Source organism: Alnus glutinosa, chromosome 2 (assembly GCF_958979055.1).
Source record: "Alnus glutinosa chromosome 2, dhAlnGlut1.1, whole genome shotgun sequence".
NCBI classification, from domain to species: Eukaryota; Viridiplantae; Streptophyta; class Magnoliopsida; order Fagales; family Betulaceae; genus Alnus; species Alnus glutinosa.
This window is the reverse complement of record NC_084887.1, coordinates 21,671,512-21,684,977: the sequence shown is the minus strand read 5'-3', so window position 1 is coordinate 21,684,977 and position 13,466 is coordinate 21,671,512. Positions and strand designations below refer to the sequence as shown.

The 13,466-nt window shown below is 36.4% G+C and overlaps 1 protein-coding gene across 1 annotated transcript; it reads left to right on the top strand.

Annotated features, from left to right (window-relative positions):
- Window positions 1-2,397: 2,397 nt before the first annotated feature.
- LOC133862050 (RCC1 domain-containing protein RUG3, mitochondrial) lies at window positions 2,398-12,033 on the top strand. Its single transcript, XM_062297899.1, has 6 exons — window positions 2,398-3,048; window positions 4,333-4,472; window positions 5,568-5,762; window positions 8,025-8,153; window positions 8,253-8,408; window positions 11,703-12,033. The coding sequence occupies exons 1-6, from the start codon at window positions 2,513-2,515 to the stop codon at window positions 11,894-11,896; spliced, it is 1,350 nt and encodes a 449-aa protein (XP_062153883.1). The 5' UTR covers window positions 2,398-2,512; the 3' UTR covers window positions 11,897-12,033.
- The last annotated feature ends 1,433 nt before the right edge of the window (window positions 12,034-13,466 follow it).

Sequence of the window (13,466 nt, the reverse complement as noted above, 5' to 3'; positions counted from 1 at the left end):
TATCTGGATCTATGAGTTCAAAAACCTTTTCATGTTCTAAAAAGGATTGCCTCGGAGATTGAATAGCATAAGTCACAGGAGTTGACAACCATTTATCACCCCAAATGTTAACATTTTTCCCACTCCCAATTCTCCACTTGAGCCCCATCTTTCAACAACTCCCGAACAAAAGTAATACTTCTCCACGTGAAAGATTTTTTTTACATAGGGGCACCTCCAGAAGGGACCCATGCAGGTAGTATTTTGCCTTCATGATTTGTGCCACCAAACTGTGGGGATTTTGTAGTAGCCTCCAACACTGTTTAGCTAAAAGAGCTTTGTTAAAACTCTGTAATTCCTGAAAACCCATGCCACCTTGAGTCTTTGAAGCTCCCATTTTCTCCCAACTCATCCAGTGTATCTTTGACTTTTGTTCTTGTTTTCCCCACCAAAACCTTTGCATCATCGCGTTGATTTCCTTACACAGTACCTTGGGGAGAAGGAAAACGCTCATGCTATAAGTTGAGATAGCTTGAATAACTGCTTTTAAGAGGATCTCCTTACCTGCTTGGACAGGAACTTCGATTTCCAATCATTCAACCTCTTCCAAACTCAATCTTTGATACTTGCAAACTCTCGGACTAAGGACTTACCAATCAGAGCTGGGAATCCTAAATATTTATCATACCTCTAGGTAGCTGGAACTTCTAATAATTGAAGTATACATTCCCTAGCCTCAGGACTATAAACGTTTTTTCTTTATTCAATCTTTGTCTTAAAGCCTTTTCTTATCTTTCTAGCGGCTTAGACATTCGGTGCCAGCCTCTTGAGGTAGCCTTGCAAAACAATAGGCTATCATCTGCAAAGAATAAGTGATTCAACCTAGGCCCCTTTGGGGAAGTAGGGACCTTAGTTAGACAACCCGTTATTTCCCCTCTATGAAGAAGCAAATTTTGAGCTTACTTGTTCATTTTTGATAACCTGTTATCCCTGGAAGACTTGTTTCCTCTGGTAGAGCAATTATTCCCCACAGGTTGCCCATTAAGAAGAATGCAATTATCTTGATACATTACATGATCAACTGCACCCATCTTAGATCAAACCCCATCCAGATCATTATGGCCTCCAAGAAAACTCACTCTACCCTGTCATAAGCCTTACTCATTCTAATTTCAAAGCCATCTTAGATCAAACCCCATCCGGATCATTATGGCCTCCAAGAAAACCCACTCTACCCTGTCATAAGCCTTACTCATTCTAATTTCAAAGCCACAAAACCCTTTTTTCCCCACATTCTCGTTTGCATGGAATGTAATGTTTCATATGCCGCTAACATATTGTTAGAGATAAGTCTTCCAGGGATAAAAGCAGTTTGATTATGTGAAACAACATGTGGGAGAACTTGCTTTAATTGATTCGCCAACACCTTAGAAATAATCTTGTAAAACAAATTATAAACACCAATAATTGCCTAATTTTCTTGATAAAAACCCGCCGCAAATCCATCAGGGCCTGGTGCTTTGAGAGGGGCAATATGACATAGGGCACTACTAACTTCTTCTGTAGTAAAAGGTTGAGTTAAGTGGTTGTTCATCTCTCTTGTAACTGTGCTAGTCAAACCCTGAAGGCACTCATCTATCCCCCCTGGTGAATCAGATGTAAACAACTTCTAGAAGTATGCTAGAAAAGGCCTTCCCCATTGTATCCAGGGAGGAGCGGACAATGCCCTCCACATCCCTTATCTCATTAATTTGATTTGTCCTTCTTCGTTGCCTTGCACAAGCATGAAAATATTTGAAATTTTTATCCCCATGTTTAAGCCAATTTTCCTTAGCTCGTTGACTCCATTCTAGCTCATCTATCTCCAACAGCTCGTTAATCTCTTGTTGAAGACTATATATTGATTTTCCCCATATCTATTTGTTCCTCCTCACCTTGAAGCACTACAAGTTGATTTATTTTTTGTCGAAGAAGGATCTTCGTCTGGCCAGAATTTTCCTTCGCCCACTTTGAAAGTGCTTGCTGATTAATTTTGATTTTTTCAATTCTTTTAAGACCACCCAAGGGTCCTGATATCGGTTCTTGATTCGCCATACATTCTTAATCACCTCTTTATAACCCGTTTGTCTCGACCAACCGGCTTCATGTCTGAATGTTTTTGTTTGTGATAGGATCGGATTGAAAAGTTTCAAAATATTTTTTGTTGCGACTGATGTAAATATTCAATTATTATTATTATTATTTTATTTTGACATGTCCACACAAAAGGAGGAGAGGAATTCGAATTAGTGACATTCGCTTCATAAGGCGTGGTCTTCATCCAATTGAGCTACTCATCGAGAACAAATATCCGATTATTTGAAAAAGAAAAATAAAAAAGCAAGTTAATAATGACCATGCATGATATCTATTTCATAAAAGGATTTCATTTTAAAAAAATTCATAAGATCTCCGTGCGTATCGCCGGAATGTGAGTGTGTAAAAGCGTCAAGGTCAGATACAGAAAAGAAAAAAACCGGTAAATTTGAAACTAATGTCCGTTGTTCTTCGACGCCGCAGTAGAACCCTCGGCCGCCACCTTTACTCCTCAAAGTCTTCTTCCTCATCCACCAGAGTGCCCTTTTTGTACAGACCTGAATCCGATGACAACGACGCTGTAACCCTCCAGCTCCTCTCATGGGGCAGAGGCGCCTCGGGCCAGCTCGGCGGCGGCATCGAAGAGAATCGGCTCTACCCAACCCCGGTGGCCAACCTCGTCGTCCCCCAATCCTCCTTCGCTCTCTCCCCAACCCAAGGGCGCCTCCTGGGCCATACTCCTAGACCATTTCTTGATGACAAAGAAGGGCCCGTTGTGGAGGTGGGTGTTTCTTGTGGCCTCTTCCACTCGTCGTTGCTCGTCGATGGCAAGCTCTGGATTTGGGGTAAAGGTGATGGCGGCCGCCTCGGTTTCGGCCACGAGAATCCGGCGTTTTTGCCCACTTTGAACCCTCATTTGGATTCCGTCCGCTCCGTTGCCCTCGGAGGGATGCATACGGTTGCGCTCTCCTCCGTCGGAGAGGTCTTTACTTGGTCTGTTCTAGTTCTACGTTTAACTCTTCTAAAGAACACCCTATTTGCTCGGAATTGCTGTTTTCGATTTTGATTATGATTTTACTGATTTGCAATTTGCATTTAACATTACTTCTGTGATATGTAAGTAAAATGTGGTGACTACTCCTCACCTGGAATGTTCATCTTTACTAATTGAAAATGGGTACATCTACCCAATATTACTAGAAGGAATTGGAATCTTGGGTAACCTGTTTGATTTTTCGAATTAGTTTGGAACTTTGCTGACTTTTTGATGGGTATATCTGGCTGATTGATTCATTGATATTATACGGAATGGCTGCATCATGGATTACAATTGTAATTGGATAGGAATTAACAAAGATGGTCGGCTAATACAAGGATGTATTGCGAATCATCAATGTTGAATAGGAGATAACTTTGGGTTCTAGGTCACTTGTTCATTATAAGTCAAAATGAAATGATATGAAAGAAACTCAATGATCAGAATCTCCATGTTTGTTTATCTGAGAGAGAAAACACTTTATAGTCTTATTTTATGTAAAATTGCTTGCATTAGTACATAGGAGAGATGAATTGAGGTTGAAGACATTGATGAAGTACCTGTGTGGGTGACATGAGTGCAGTAAGTATCTGTATGTGTAGGAAACTATGTTGTAACATACGCTATTATGACTTTTTTTTGTCCTTGTTCACTGATAAAAGTGGGAATACAATTAATACAGGGACTAGTCCTACAAGTTTATACTTAAAGTGTATACGACATTAAGAATTTCTTTTAGGTCCTCATGTGCACATGCTACCTTTTTGTCCTATTTGATCTTCTGAGGGTCTTGTGGAAAAATTCAAAATGTAGCAGGCATGCAAGATGTATTAAAACATTTATTTAGTTGTGAATAAATACTTGTTAAAAAGCTTTTGGTTTGTGAAAATTAAAGAGAACATACAATATCTAATATAGTTATTAAAGAAGTAAATTGTATTGTTTTATGATTAATAGATTTTAAGTCTCAACTATATATGAATCTTTAGTTTGTTTGGGAAAGAAAAAGGAATGATTTCAATTTCATGTTTCGTATTCAAGGACCTTCAAATGCTGTGTTTTATTGCTTTAGTTGTGTGTGCTCCTTATAGGTCTGACAGCACCTGCGACTGCTTGACATGATATTGTTCTTGTACTCCAATAATTTGTGTGCTCTTTAACTGTATTGTTATCACTTTCTTGACCTAAACATGTCTTTTGATCTGCACAATTGATGGGTCTAATTAAAATGAAGTTTGCAGGGGTTATGGTGGTTTTGGTGCACTTGGACATTCTGTTTATCATAGAGAATTGCTCCCTAGATTGGTGGAAGGCTCTTGGAGTGGGAAAATACGTCATATTGCAACTAGTGGGACACATACTGCAGCTATCATGGAATCAGGTTTTTTGAAAATTCTTTTTATTTTCTGTTATTAACTAGTGGATTTGTATGTTTTTATTGAAATTAATTTAGTTTTTTGAGGTTTTGGTTTGATATTAGGGGGAATTAAATCTGGTTTTTATTGCTGAGAACTTAGCTGTATAACTATGTATTGAGTCCATTGAAATCTAGTTGGATAAGAATGAATTACAGCACTAAGTCAATTAATTCTGTTGATTTCTATTATTTATCTGGAACTTATGTATGTGTCAGTTTAGTTGTATATTATAATGCCTCACAATTATTTATTGCAAGTTGTAGTATCATTGTTGTCATTCAATTGCTCGACTTGGTTGCACTTTACTGTACAAGTCTTGTCTATTAATTTCTTGTCTGAACGATCGTGCCCTCAAGTAATGCATTTTAGGTCTCCTAAACTGATTTGGATTATCATTTTAATTTATTTATTGAGTTTAATGTGGAATGCTCTTTCAGTTAATTGAACAATTGGAATTTGGATTGATGAAAAAGGTTCCTTCAAATATGTCATATATGTTTCAATAGAAGAGAAAATAAAAATTCAGAGATGATGCTTTGAATATGGATTATAAATTCCCTTTGTGCTATCTTTTTGTTATATGAACTGGAAATAACAAATTTAGAAGAGGAAAACCTAGGGAGATGTCCGCTTTATTCATGCCTTTACCTGCAAAAAAGATGTTTAGGCTATACATGCATGCTAGAAGAAGAGAAAGGGAGAATAAAACAAATTATAATTGTATGACAATTGAAATTGATATTACAATAGATGTAAAATTTTTTGAGGATGACAATCAAAATAAATATGAGGAAGAAAACAACAAACTAGAAGATGGTGAGGACTAAAAATGATCAAGAAGATGGGTGTTACAAGTTCATGAAGTGATGACTAAAAAGTTATATGAAGAAGAATGAAGCTTCTCAGAGGTGTAACTAGTTCTGACTGGCATGCTATTCATTAAGCATACACTTTTCTGGCGCAGATGCATTAATTTTAACTTAGAAGAGGTTTTGGTAGGTTTTCCTATTATATATTTAGCTTTTCATAGATCTATTTAATATTTTCATTGTATTTAGGGGAAATTTATACTTGGGGTAGAGATGAAGGTGATGGCAGATTGGGTCTTGGTCCTGAACGGGGCCCAAACGAAGGAGGCGGACTCAGTATTCCTTCCAAAGTAAAAGAATTACCTATGCCTGTGATTGCTGTTTCCTGTGGGGGTTTTTTCACAATGGTGCTGACAGAGCAGAGACAACTTTGGAATTGGGGAGGTAAGAAATTATCAGTCCTTTTTTTAGCATATTTTGACCTTTTCTATTATAGTTATTTATCCCCCCAATCCCCCTCCCTCCCTTTTCGTTGTAAAAGTACTGAAATAGAAGAATGAAAAGGAGTGATCTCATGCCCTGATCATAGTCATGGCTAGACACGAACTACAAAATTTTATGCCAGCCTTAAATTTTCATCCTTTTGACTTGTTTTTTGACAATTCTATTATTTTTTTGTATTCTATTTTTGTCAAAAACGAGAAAAAGTAACGAGGTAACTGAAAAGGAGTAGAATCATTCCCCTTTTGTAGAAATGGCTAGATTAGAACTGCAAAACATTATTCGAGCCTTAATAAGTCGTGAAAAATTATAGGAAATGATGGGCTATGATTGTTAAAGTTTATGAAAACAATTTTCTGTTTTCGAAAACAAAAAAAGCACTTTTCTCAAAACTTTTAACAAACGATCCACTTTTCAAAACACAAAACACTTTTCAAAAAATAAAAAACTAGACTTTTAAGAAAACTTTTCACACCTACCACCTAAGTGACTTCTCTTGTATACTTCCTCTTTACACAGGGGTGCCACATAACCACTCCTCCTCCTTTAAGGTGGATATAAGAAGTTAGGCTTTTTTAATTTTTTTCTTCTTTTTATTTTTTATTTTTTTTTATTGTTATTATTATAAAAATGTGTTTTGAAAATAGAAGACACTTCTCAAAAATTTTACCAAACAATTTTTTCTTTTGTGGACCCCACAAAAAATACTTTTCAAATGTAGACCGCACTGAAAGACACTTCTCAATTTTTGTCACATCAAAAACTTTTTCAAATAAAAAATCCAAAAATAGTTTTCAAAACCTTTAACAAACATAGCCCATGGTAGGTTGCTTAAGGAAATATGGCAAATTTGAATTGAGTATGGAAAACTTCAGTTGTTGGTGAATGAGAGAAAATTTAAGTTGGTAATTTAGTAGCTGATGCAAACCAGATGGTAATTATGTATTAAAATATCTGAATAAGCTAACAGAATGTTAGCTTAAAGGCACAAAAACTTTTATAAAGAATAGCAGATAGTTGTTTCCCAGGAGTCAGACTTCTGAACTTAACAGAGCCTTCTTACAGCATTGGTGTTTACTCATCTCATTCTGCCGCCATGTAGTTCTATCAACACTCTAGTACCGTGTATTGAGTGAAACTTATAGAAGCTGTCTTTTTTAATCACCTCTATCTTTTTTTCTTTTTTCCTTTTACCATTGTGTTTTACTATTATCATGTTTTATTCCAATGATGCCACCTCTACTTATTTGAAGCATTTACTTATATTATTCTCAATCTTCAGTATTGCCTTAGATACTTGGTTGTCTTGAATGAGTTATATTGATTGATGTATTGATGTCATGTGGTTGGGATAGGGCTTGAGTCTAGTGGAGGTTTTTTTTTGTTCTCGTAAATGCAGTGAACTCACAAAGTGCAACTTTTTCTCAGAATATATTAATTTTCTAGGTATAACTTGTGATTTTTAGTCTTTGAATTTATTAACTTGCACAGATTGTAATATTTGTTTTTTGAAAATTGATGAAGTTGAGTGCTACAATAGGGTGGAATTAGTCTTTTTTTGTAAGCAAGAAGAACTTTATTAAAGAAAGCGTAAGGTGCCCCTAAGTACACATGAAGTATACATAGGAACAACCAACGTTAACTTGCAAAAATCCACAACACCAAGGCCCCAGAACACGAAAGAACCAAAAACAAGTTACAAAAGAACCCAACGAAAAACAAGACTACCCACTACCTGTCAAGGCACAACAAACCTACAACATGTGTGCCTTGCCTTCCCTACGCCTAGAGGGATAGTTCGCGTCACCATAATTGATGGAGCTATGCAAATTCAGAAGCTCCCTTTTTCCTTTAGACTTCTGGTGCGCAAAAAACTGGAACTCCTCTTCCATGGCATCTCGAATAGCCATAGCCTCCTACAATAACCCACCAACCTACAATAGGGTGGAATTAGTCAAACAAACAAGGTATCTGTGAATTTTGTTGACTATTGGGACTTTTTATTTTTTTCATGTATTCATTTTTTCTAGGCTATCATTACATGTCAAATAAATAGAAAAGTGCATGCCCTAAAGTGGGTGGGGGGGAGAAGAAGAAGAAGAAAGAAAGAGAAAAGTTAAATTGTATGAATAAGACTGCCTGACATTATATTTTCATTTCCATGAGCAACAATCATTGAGAAATGAGATTTTTTGGTTCTGTCAGCAAACTCCAACTATGAGCTTGGAAGAGGCGACAGGGTTGGTGGTTGGAAACCAAAACCAATTCCTAGCCTTGAAGATATTCGCGTGATTCAGATAGCTAGTGGTGGATATCACTCTCTTGCACTAACTGGTAAAGTGATTGCAAAATCTCATGATTGCTTTAGAAAATTTATGTCTGTGAGAGTTTATATACAGTTGTCAGTGACATATTGTTGATGTATAATCTCAGATGACGGTAAAGTGCTTTCTTGGGGCCATGGTGGCCATGGTCAGTTGGGTCATTCTTCTATCCAAAATCAAAAAGTGCCTCTGTTGATTGAGGCTTTATCCAACGAGCATGTTGTCTATATTGCTTGTGGAGGTTCATCTTCAGCAGCTATTACTGGTAAGACAACTCTTGACTTCTTTGATAGCATATTCACTTACTTCCATGCATACAAGCCAAGTATGCATGGAATATATATAAAGGACACCTCCAAAGAAAGAGGAGAAAGAAGAATTAAATTAATATTCAAGTTCTATATTAAGTCAATCACTATATCTAAAGAGAACTGTGAGAACCAATGAAATCAGGCTCTAAGGAAACCCATTTTGTCTCTCCTATGGATTTCTCTTTGCCATCAAAAGACCTCTTTCCAGCAATGCCTAGGTTTTTCTAGTTGATGCTTAGGAAAACTAATTGTAATGCCTAGGTTTGTCTCGTTCTGCTTTTGTATTTTATTTTTTTATTTTCAGCTTCCAGCAATTCTGTATAAGTTCCAACCAATACTAGATTTGGTTGTTCATATATCTTTAGTTTCTCTTTATTTCATATTCGTATCCTATCCTTTTCATATACCATTGAAAACCCTGTTCTCCCTAATATTCTCGGGTCTTTTCCCACCAAAATCCTACCTGCTTGTCTTAAACCCTAAAATAAGTTGCTGTCCAGATTCTTCTACATCAGATTTGCTATCAAATCTTCTGTCCTACGTCATGACCCCAACAGAGATCCGTAGACATTGTGCATTGGGCAGGTTGGACTGGTTGAGCTTTTCTTGCACAGTCCTAGCAAACAACTAGAGAAGATGAACATAATAAATCAATCACATAGGAGACACTATTTATGTGATTCGACAATAAAGTGGGACCAAAAATGACCAAGAATCTCAGCCAACCTTACCTCAATCAACCTAATTGAATTGGCATTGTGCATTACCAAAATCCCAAACCCAACTCAAAAAGTGAAAATCCAAATCTGTCTTCCCCCTTCCCATCCCAATCACTTCAAATTAGACTCATATATAGGTCGTGTAAAGAAGAAGAGGGTTGGTTGCTATCTTTGCAGATGAACTTGGATTTATTAGGACGTTCAGAGTGTAACATTTCGGTCCTACATTGGGAAAATGAAAAGTAGCCCACATAGAGTGAAGGCTTTATAAAAATAATCATGAGTGGTAAGTTCTACATTGCTTAGTTATTAGGTGAAACTGGGCTTTATAATGGATTCTAGGAAAGTTTCAAATTGACTAGTTATTTTAGGGTGATAGCATAGATGTGGCTAGTGCTTTTTCCTGAGTCGTTACAAATGGTATTAGAAACACCTAGTAATGCTAGGCCATGTGGTACTGGAGTATCGCATGACGTAACCCTGATGAGGACGCCAGGAGTTTAAGGGGTGGAGTTAGTAACACTCCAGTTGTAACACCCCGGTCTCATATTGGGAGGAGATAAATAACTCACATAGAGTGAGTGGTTTATAAGAGATAGATGAGTGCTGAGTCCCACATTGCCTAGTTGTTAGGTAAAACTGAGCTTTATAAGTGATTATAAGGAAAGCTTCAAATCGACTAGTCCTTTTGGGGTGATAGCGTAGATCTGGCTAACGCTTTTTCCTGGTTCGTTACAAATGGTATTAGAGCCATCTAGTAACGGCAGGCCATGTGGTATTGGAGTACTGCATGACGTGACCCTGATGAGGACATCAGGAGTTTAAGGAGGGGAGTTTGTAACACCCCGGTCCCATATTTGGAGGAGATAAATAACTCACATAGAGTGAGTGGTTTATAGATGAATGTTGAGTCCCACATTGCCTAGTTACTAGGTGAAACTGGACTTTAAAAGTGATTTTAGAGAAAGTTTTAAATCGACTAGTCTTTTTGAGGTGATAGGACAGATCTGACTAGCGTTTTTCCCTGGTTTATTACTCCAGTCCCACATTGGAAAAATGAAGAGTAGCTCACGTAGAGTAGGTAATTTATAAAGATGATCATGAGTTCTAAGTTCCACATTGCCCAGTTACTACGGAAAACTGAACTTTGTAATGGATAATAGGAAAACACCAAATTAACTAGGTCTTTTAAGGTGATATTGCAGATGTGGCTAGCGTTTTTTCTTGAGTTGTTATACAGGGTTTCTCCCAATTGTTTTGGACCAAAGAATTGAGCATAATCCCTAGACACATGAATCCTGATCAATGTTGTAGGTTGGTGTCTAATGTTAAGATAACTTGAAAGTAAAATAAAATCAACATATAAGAAACTTAAATGAGGGATAAAAAAATAATCTAATGGAAAAAGAGAAAGCAGACCAACAATTAAAAGAAGTAAAAAGCTGGTTGAGAGGGCTTAACAGACGACTTCTTTTCTTTTCTTTTCTTTTCTTTTTTCTTTTTTTTTTTTTTCAAAAAAAAAATTGAAATTAGGTTAAAGATATCATCCTTCATAACTTAACAAATAATGGCAGTTTATCGTAAGGGAGGTGAGTGGATTTTAAAAACCAATTGGGTCAGAACAGAATGATGCCAAAACCACAAGAGAAGTGAGTGAAAAAAGAGAATAATTATTTTTGGACTTCTTTAACACTTGTTAGATTTTGTCATTTATATAAACCGTTAAATAATACTCTAATTGTAAATGTTCAAAAATTTGTAATATTAGTGTATCAAAAGTCTAAACGCTAACAGATATTTTGGCAATCTTTAACATGGAGTAAAATAAATAAAATATAATATTTTTTTACAAAAAAAAGAAAATAAAGTATTAAACAAAGTTTCTTTTGTGACACAGACAAAAGAGGCATGTATATGTACTTTTGAAGCTTTGACAATTTGCAGTTATGTCTATTAACATGTAATGTTATTGTTTTGGTGCATTGTTATATTACATGTGTATACATATATAAAGAATAACATAGTCATTGACTGTTACAGTCACGCACCTACATTTTAGAGTGAAAAATGTTATACACACTCTCACACTCTCAAGTGTACAATCTCTGACGTGGCTATAAAAATGACCATTAGATTTTGGATGGATCACTATTGAATTTTAGATCTAATGGTGATTTTGTCAAGGAGTGTAGGAGTGGGAGCGTGTATATCAACTCTTTTAGAGATTTGTTGTCCTGGCATGCCTGTCTATCACTGTCCTCTTTCAGTGTCCATGCTCCATATATTGAGACCCCATAATTTAGGTAGAATTAGTAAATGCTGCAATATTAGTTGATAGATTGCCTATAAAATTATTCATAAGCTCTCATGGATAATCACAATGGGCAAGACTAAGTCCAACCCGTTTAGGGCCTCTTTTTTTTCCTTCTCATTTTGAATTTTGGTCAGAAAATTGTAGTTTCTAATTGCAGGGTTAAGGGTTTTTGTAGTATAATGGAATAAGTGCAGTGGCATTGTTTGTTTGAACAGATAAAGGGAAGTTGTATATGTGGGGAAATGCCAAAGATTCTCAATTAGGAGTTCCTGGGCTGCCAGAGGTACAGACATGTCCTATCGAAGTTAATTTTCTAATAGAGGATGATGGCTTGGGATCCCACAATGTGATATCTGTTGCAGTAGGTGCATCACATGCCATGTGTTTGGTTATGAGGTCAGCTTGTTAAAACCTGGTCTCATGAACCTTCACAAACAGAGCAGCATGAGAGGAGAATTTTGATAATGATGTTTCTTTTCTTGCTATTCCTGTCGAAGCTTTAGTAACTATTTATTTCTGTGCCAACAAGTGCCATGATAACCCACATATCAAGTTTCTTCCTTAAATAATTTTATTTTTAGAAATATTTCTCGGGAAAAAAAAAAAAAAAAAGAATCCTCTTTGGTCTTATTTGAAAATTGAGTAATGATATCATTTTTTTTTTTTTTTTTTTTTCGAAAAATGTAGTATATTTCTCTAATTTTTTTTAAAGGAATATGTATTCCTTTTTGTAAGGAAATAGTTATTCTAATGAGAATAACTATTCTAAGGAATAAATCTCTACTACACAAATATGAATAGTCATTCCATTTCAGAGGCCTATTCCGTAAACCAAACAAGACTTAACTAAATTCTCTCAATTTCATCTTCTCCAAGTATGGTATTTTACTAGTCATATAACAATTTTACTCTTTCAAATTAAATGTAATTTATCTTAAATAGATGACATAATTGTCCGAATTTGTTGTTCGCTTTCCTCTGAGATAGTGAAAGGCCCATTGGCTCACACGGTGCGCCCTTTATTACTTCTTTTTTTTCTTCTAAGCAAGCATGCATTAATTAAAGAGAGAAGTACACAAGAAGGGGTAGGAAATCCAAAACAAAAATCCCAAAATAGACAATACTTCAAAAAAACATTAAAAAAACTAAGGATGGTACCGAATAAATGGTTAGGTTCAATTATTTCTTCGCGTGTAGGCTAAGAAAGAGGTTGTCTTAAATGGTAATGTAGAAGGTAAAAGCAACCTTATCGTGGTTGCAAGGAACTTTGAAGGTCACAGCAGAAATGAAAGCATTGAAGTTGATTGGACCAAACCCACTTGAGGAAAACTCTACTTCCATGTCCAATAAAAGAAGTTGATTGCGATTAACGCTTAGAGGACATCCTATGTATATGTCAATCTCCATAGTCAAAAAGCCAAAATAAGTGGTGGCGTGTGTAGCCCATGCATGCCGCCAGGTAGGGCCACGCATGGTGAGAGGCAGCTTTGGGAGAGGGTAAAGAGGTCGGCGAAGGTGATGGCTGGGGGCAATGCATGAATGAAGGTTGAAGCGGGTGGTAATAAATTTGGCTTTCAGAACACAAACCCAAAAATAACAGAGAAAAAAGAAAGGGAAGGGATAAGGAGAGCTTGGGAGGTGGTGGGAGGAGAGCGAAGGAGTTTGAGCTTCCGTCCTCCTCGGATGATACTTGCAAAGGGAGGAATGTCTAGTAAGGACGGGAGAGCTCTTAGAAAAGGGGAAAATGAGAGCTTCCCTCTTTAAAAGTTAGAGAGAGAAATGTTTATACATACTATCACTTACTCATGCTCTTCGTTTTTCATGAGTTCCTTCCTTGCTAAAGTGAATATTGGATAATAAATGTGTATTTATATAAAGGTTAGTTTTGATTGAAAAATTGACTACATAAAACTGACCCTTGTTGGAACATGTTATTTCTTCTGAACCCACTTGGTAGTACAAATCGTTCTCTTTAATAC

Excerpts from the sequence above, each read along its gene's own strand:
- LOC133862050 (XM_062297899.1), top strand. The coding sequence starts at position 2,513 with ATGTCCGTTGTTCTTCGACGCCGCAGTAGAACCCTCGGCCGCCACCTT. Across the intron at positions 8,154-8,252 it reads TCACTCTCTTGCACTAACTG|ATGACGGTAAAGTGCTTTCT; the intron begins GTAAAGTGATTG and ends GTATAATCTCAG. Across the intron at positions 8,409-11,702 it reads ATCTTCAGCAGCTATTACTG|ATAAAGGGAAGTTGTATATG; the intron begins GTAAGACAACTC and ends TTGTTTGAACAG.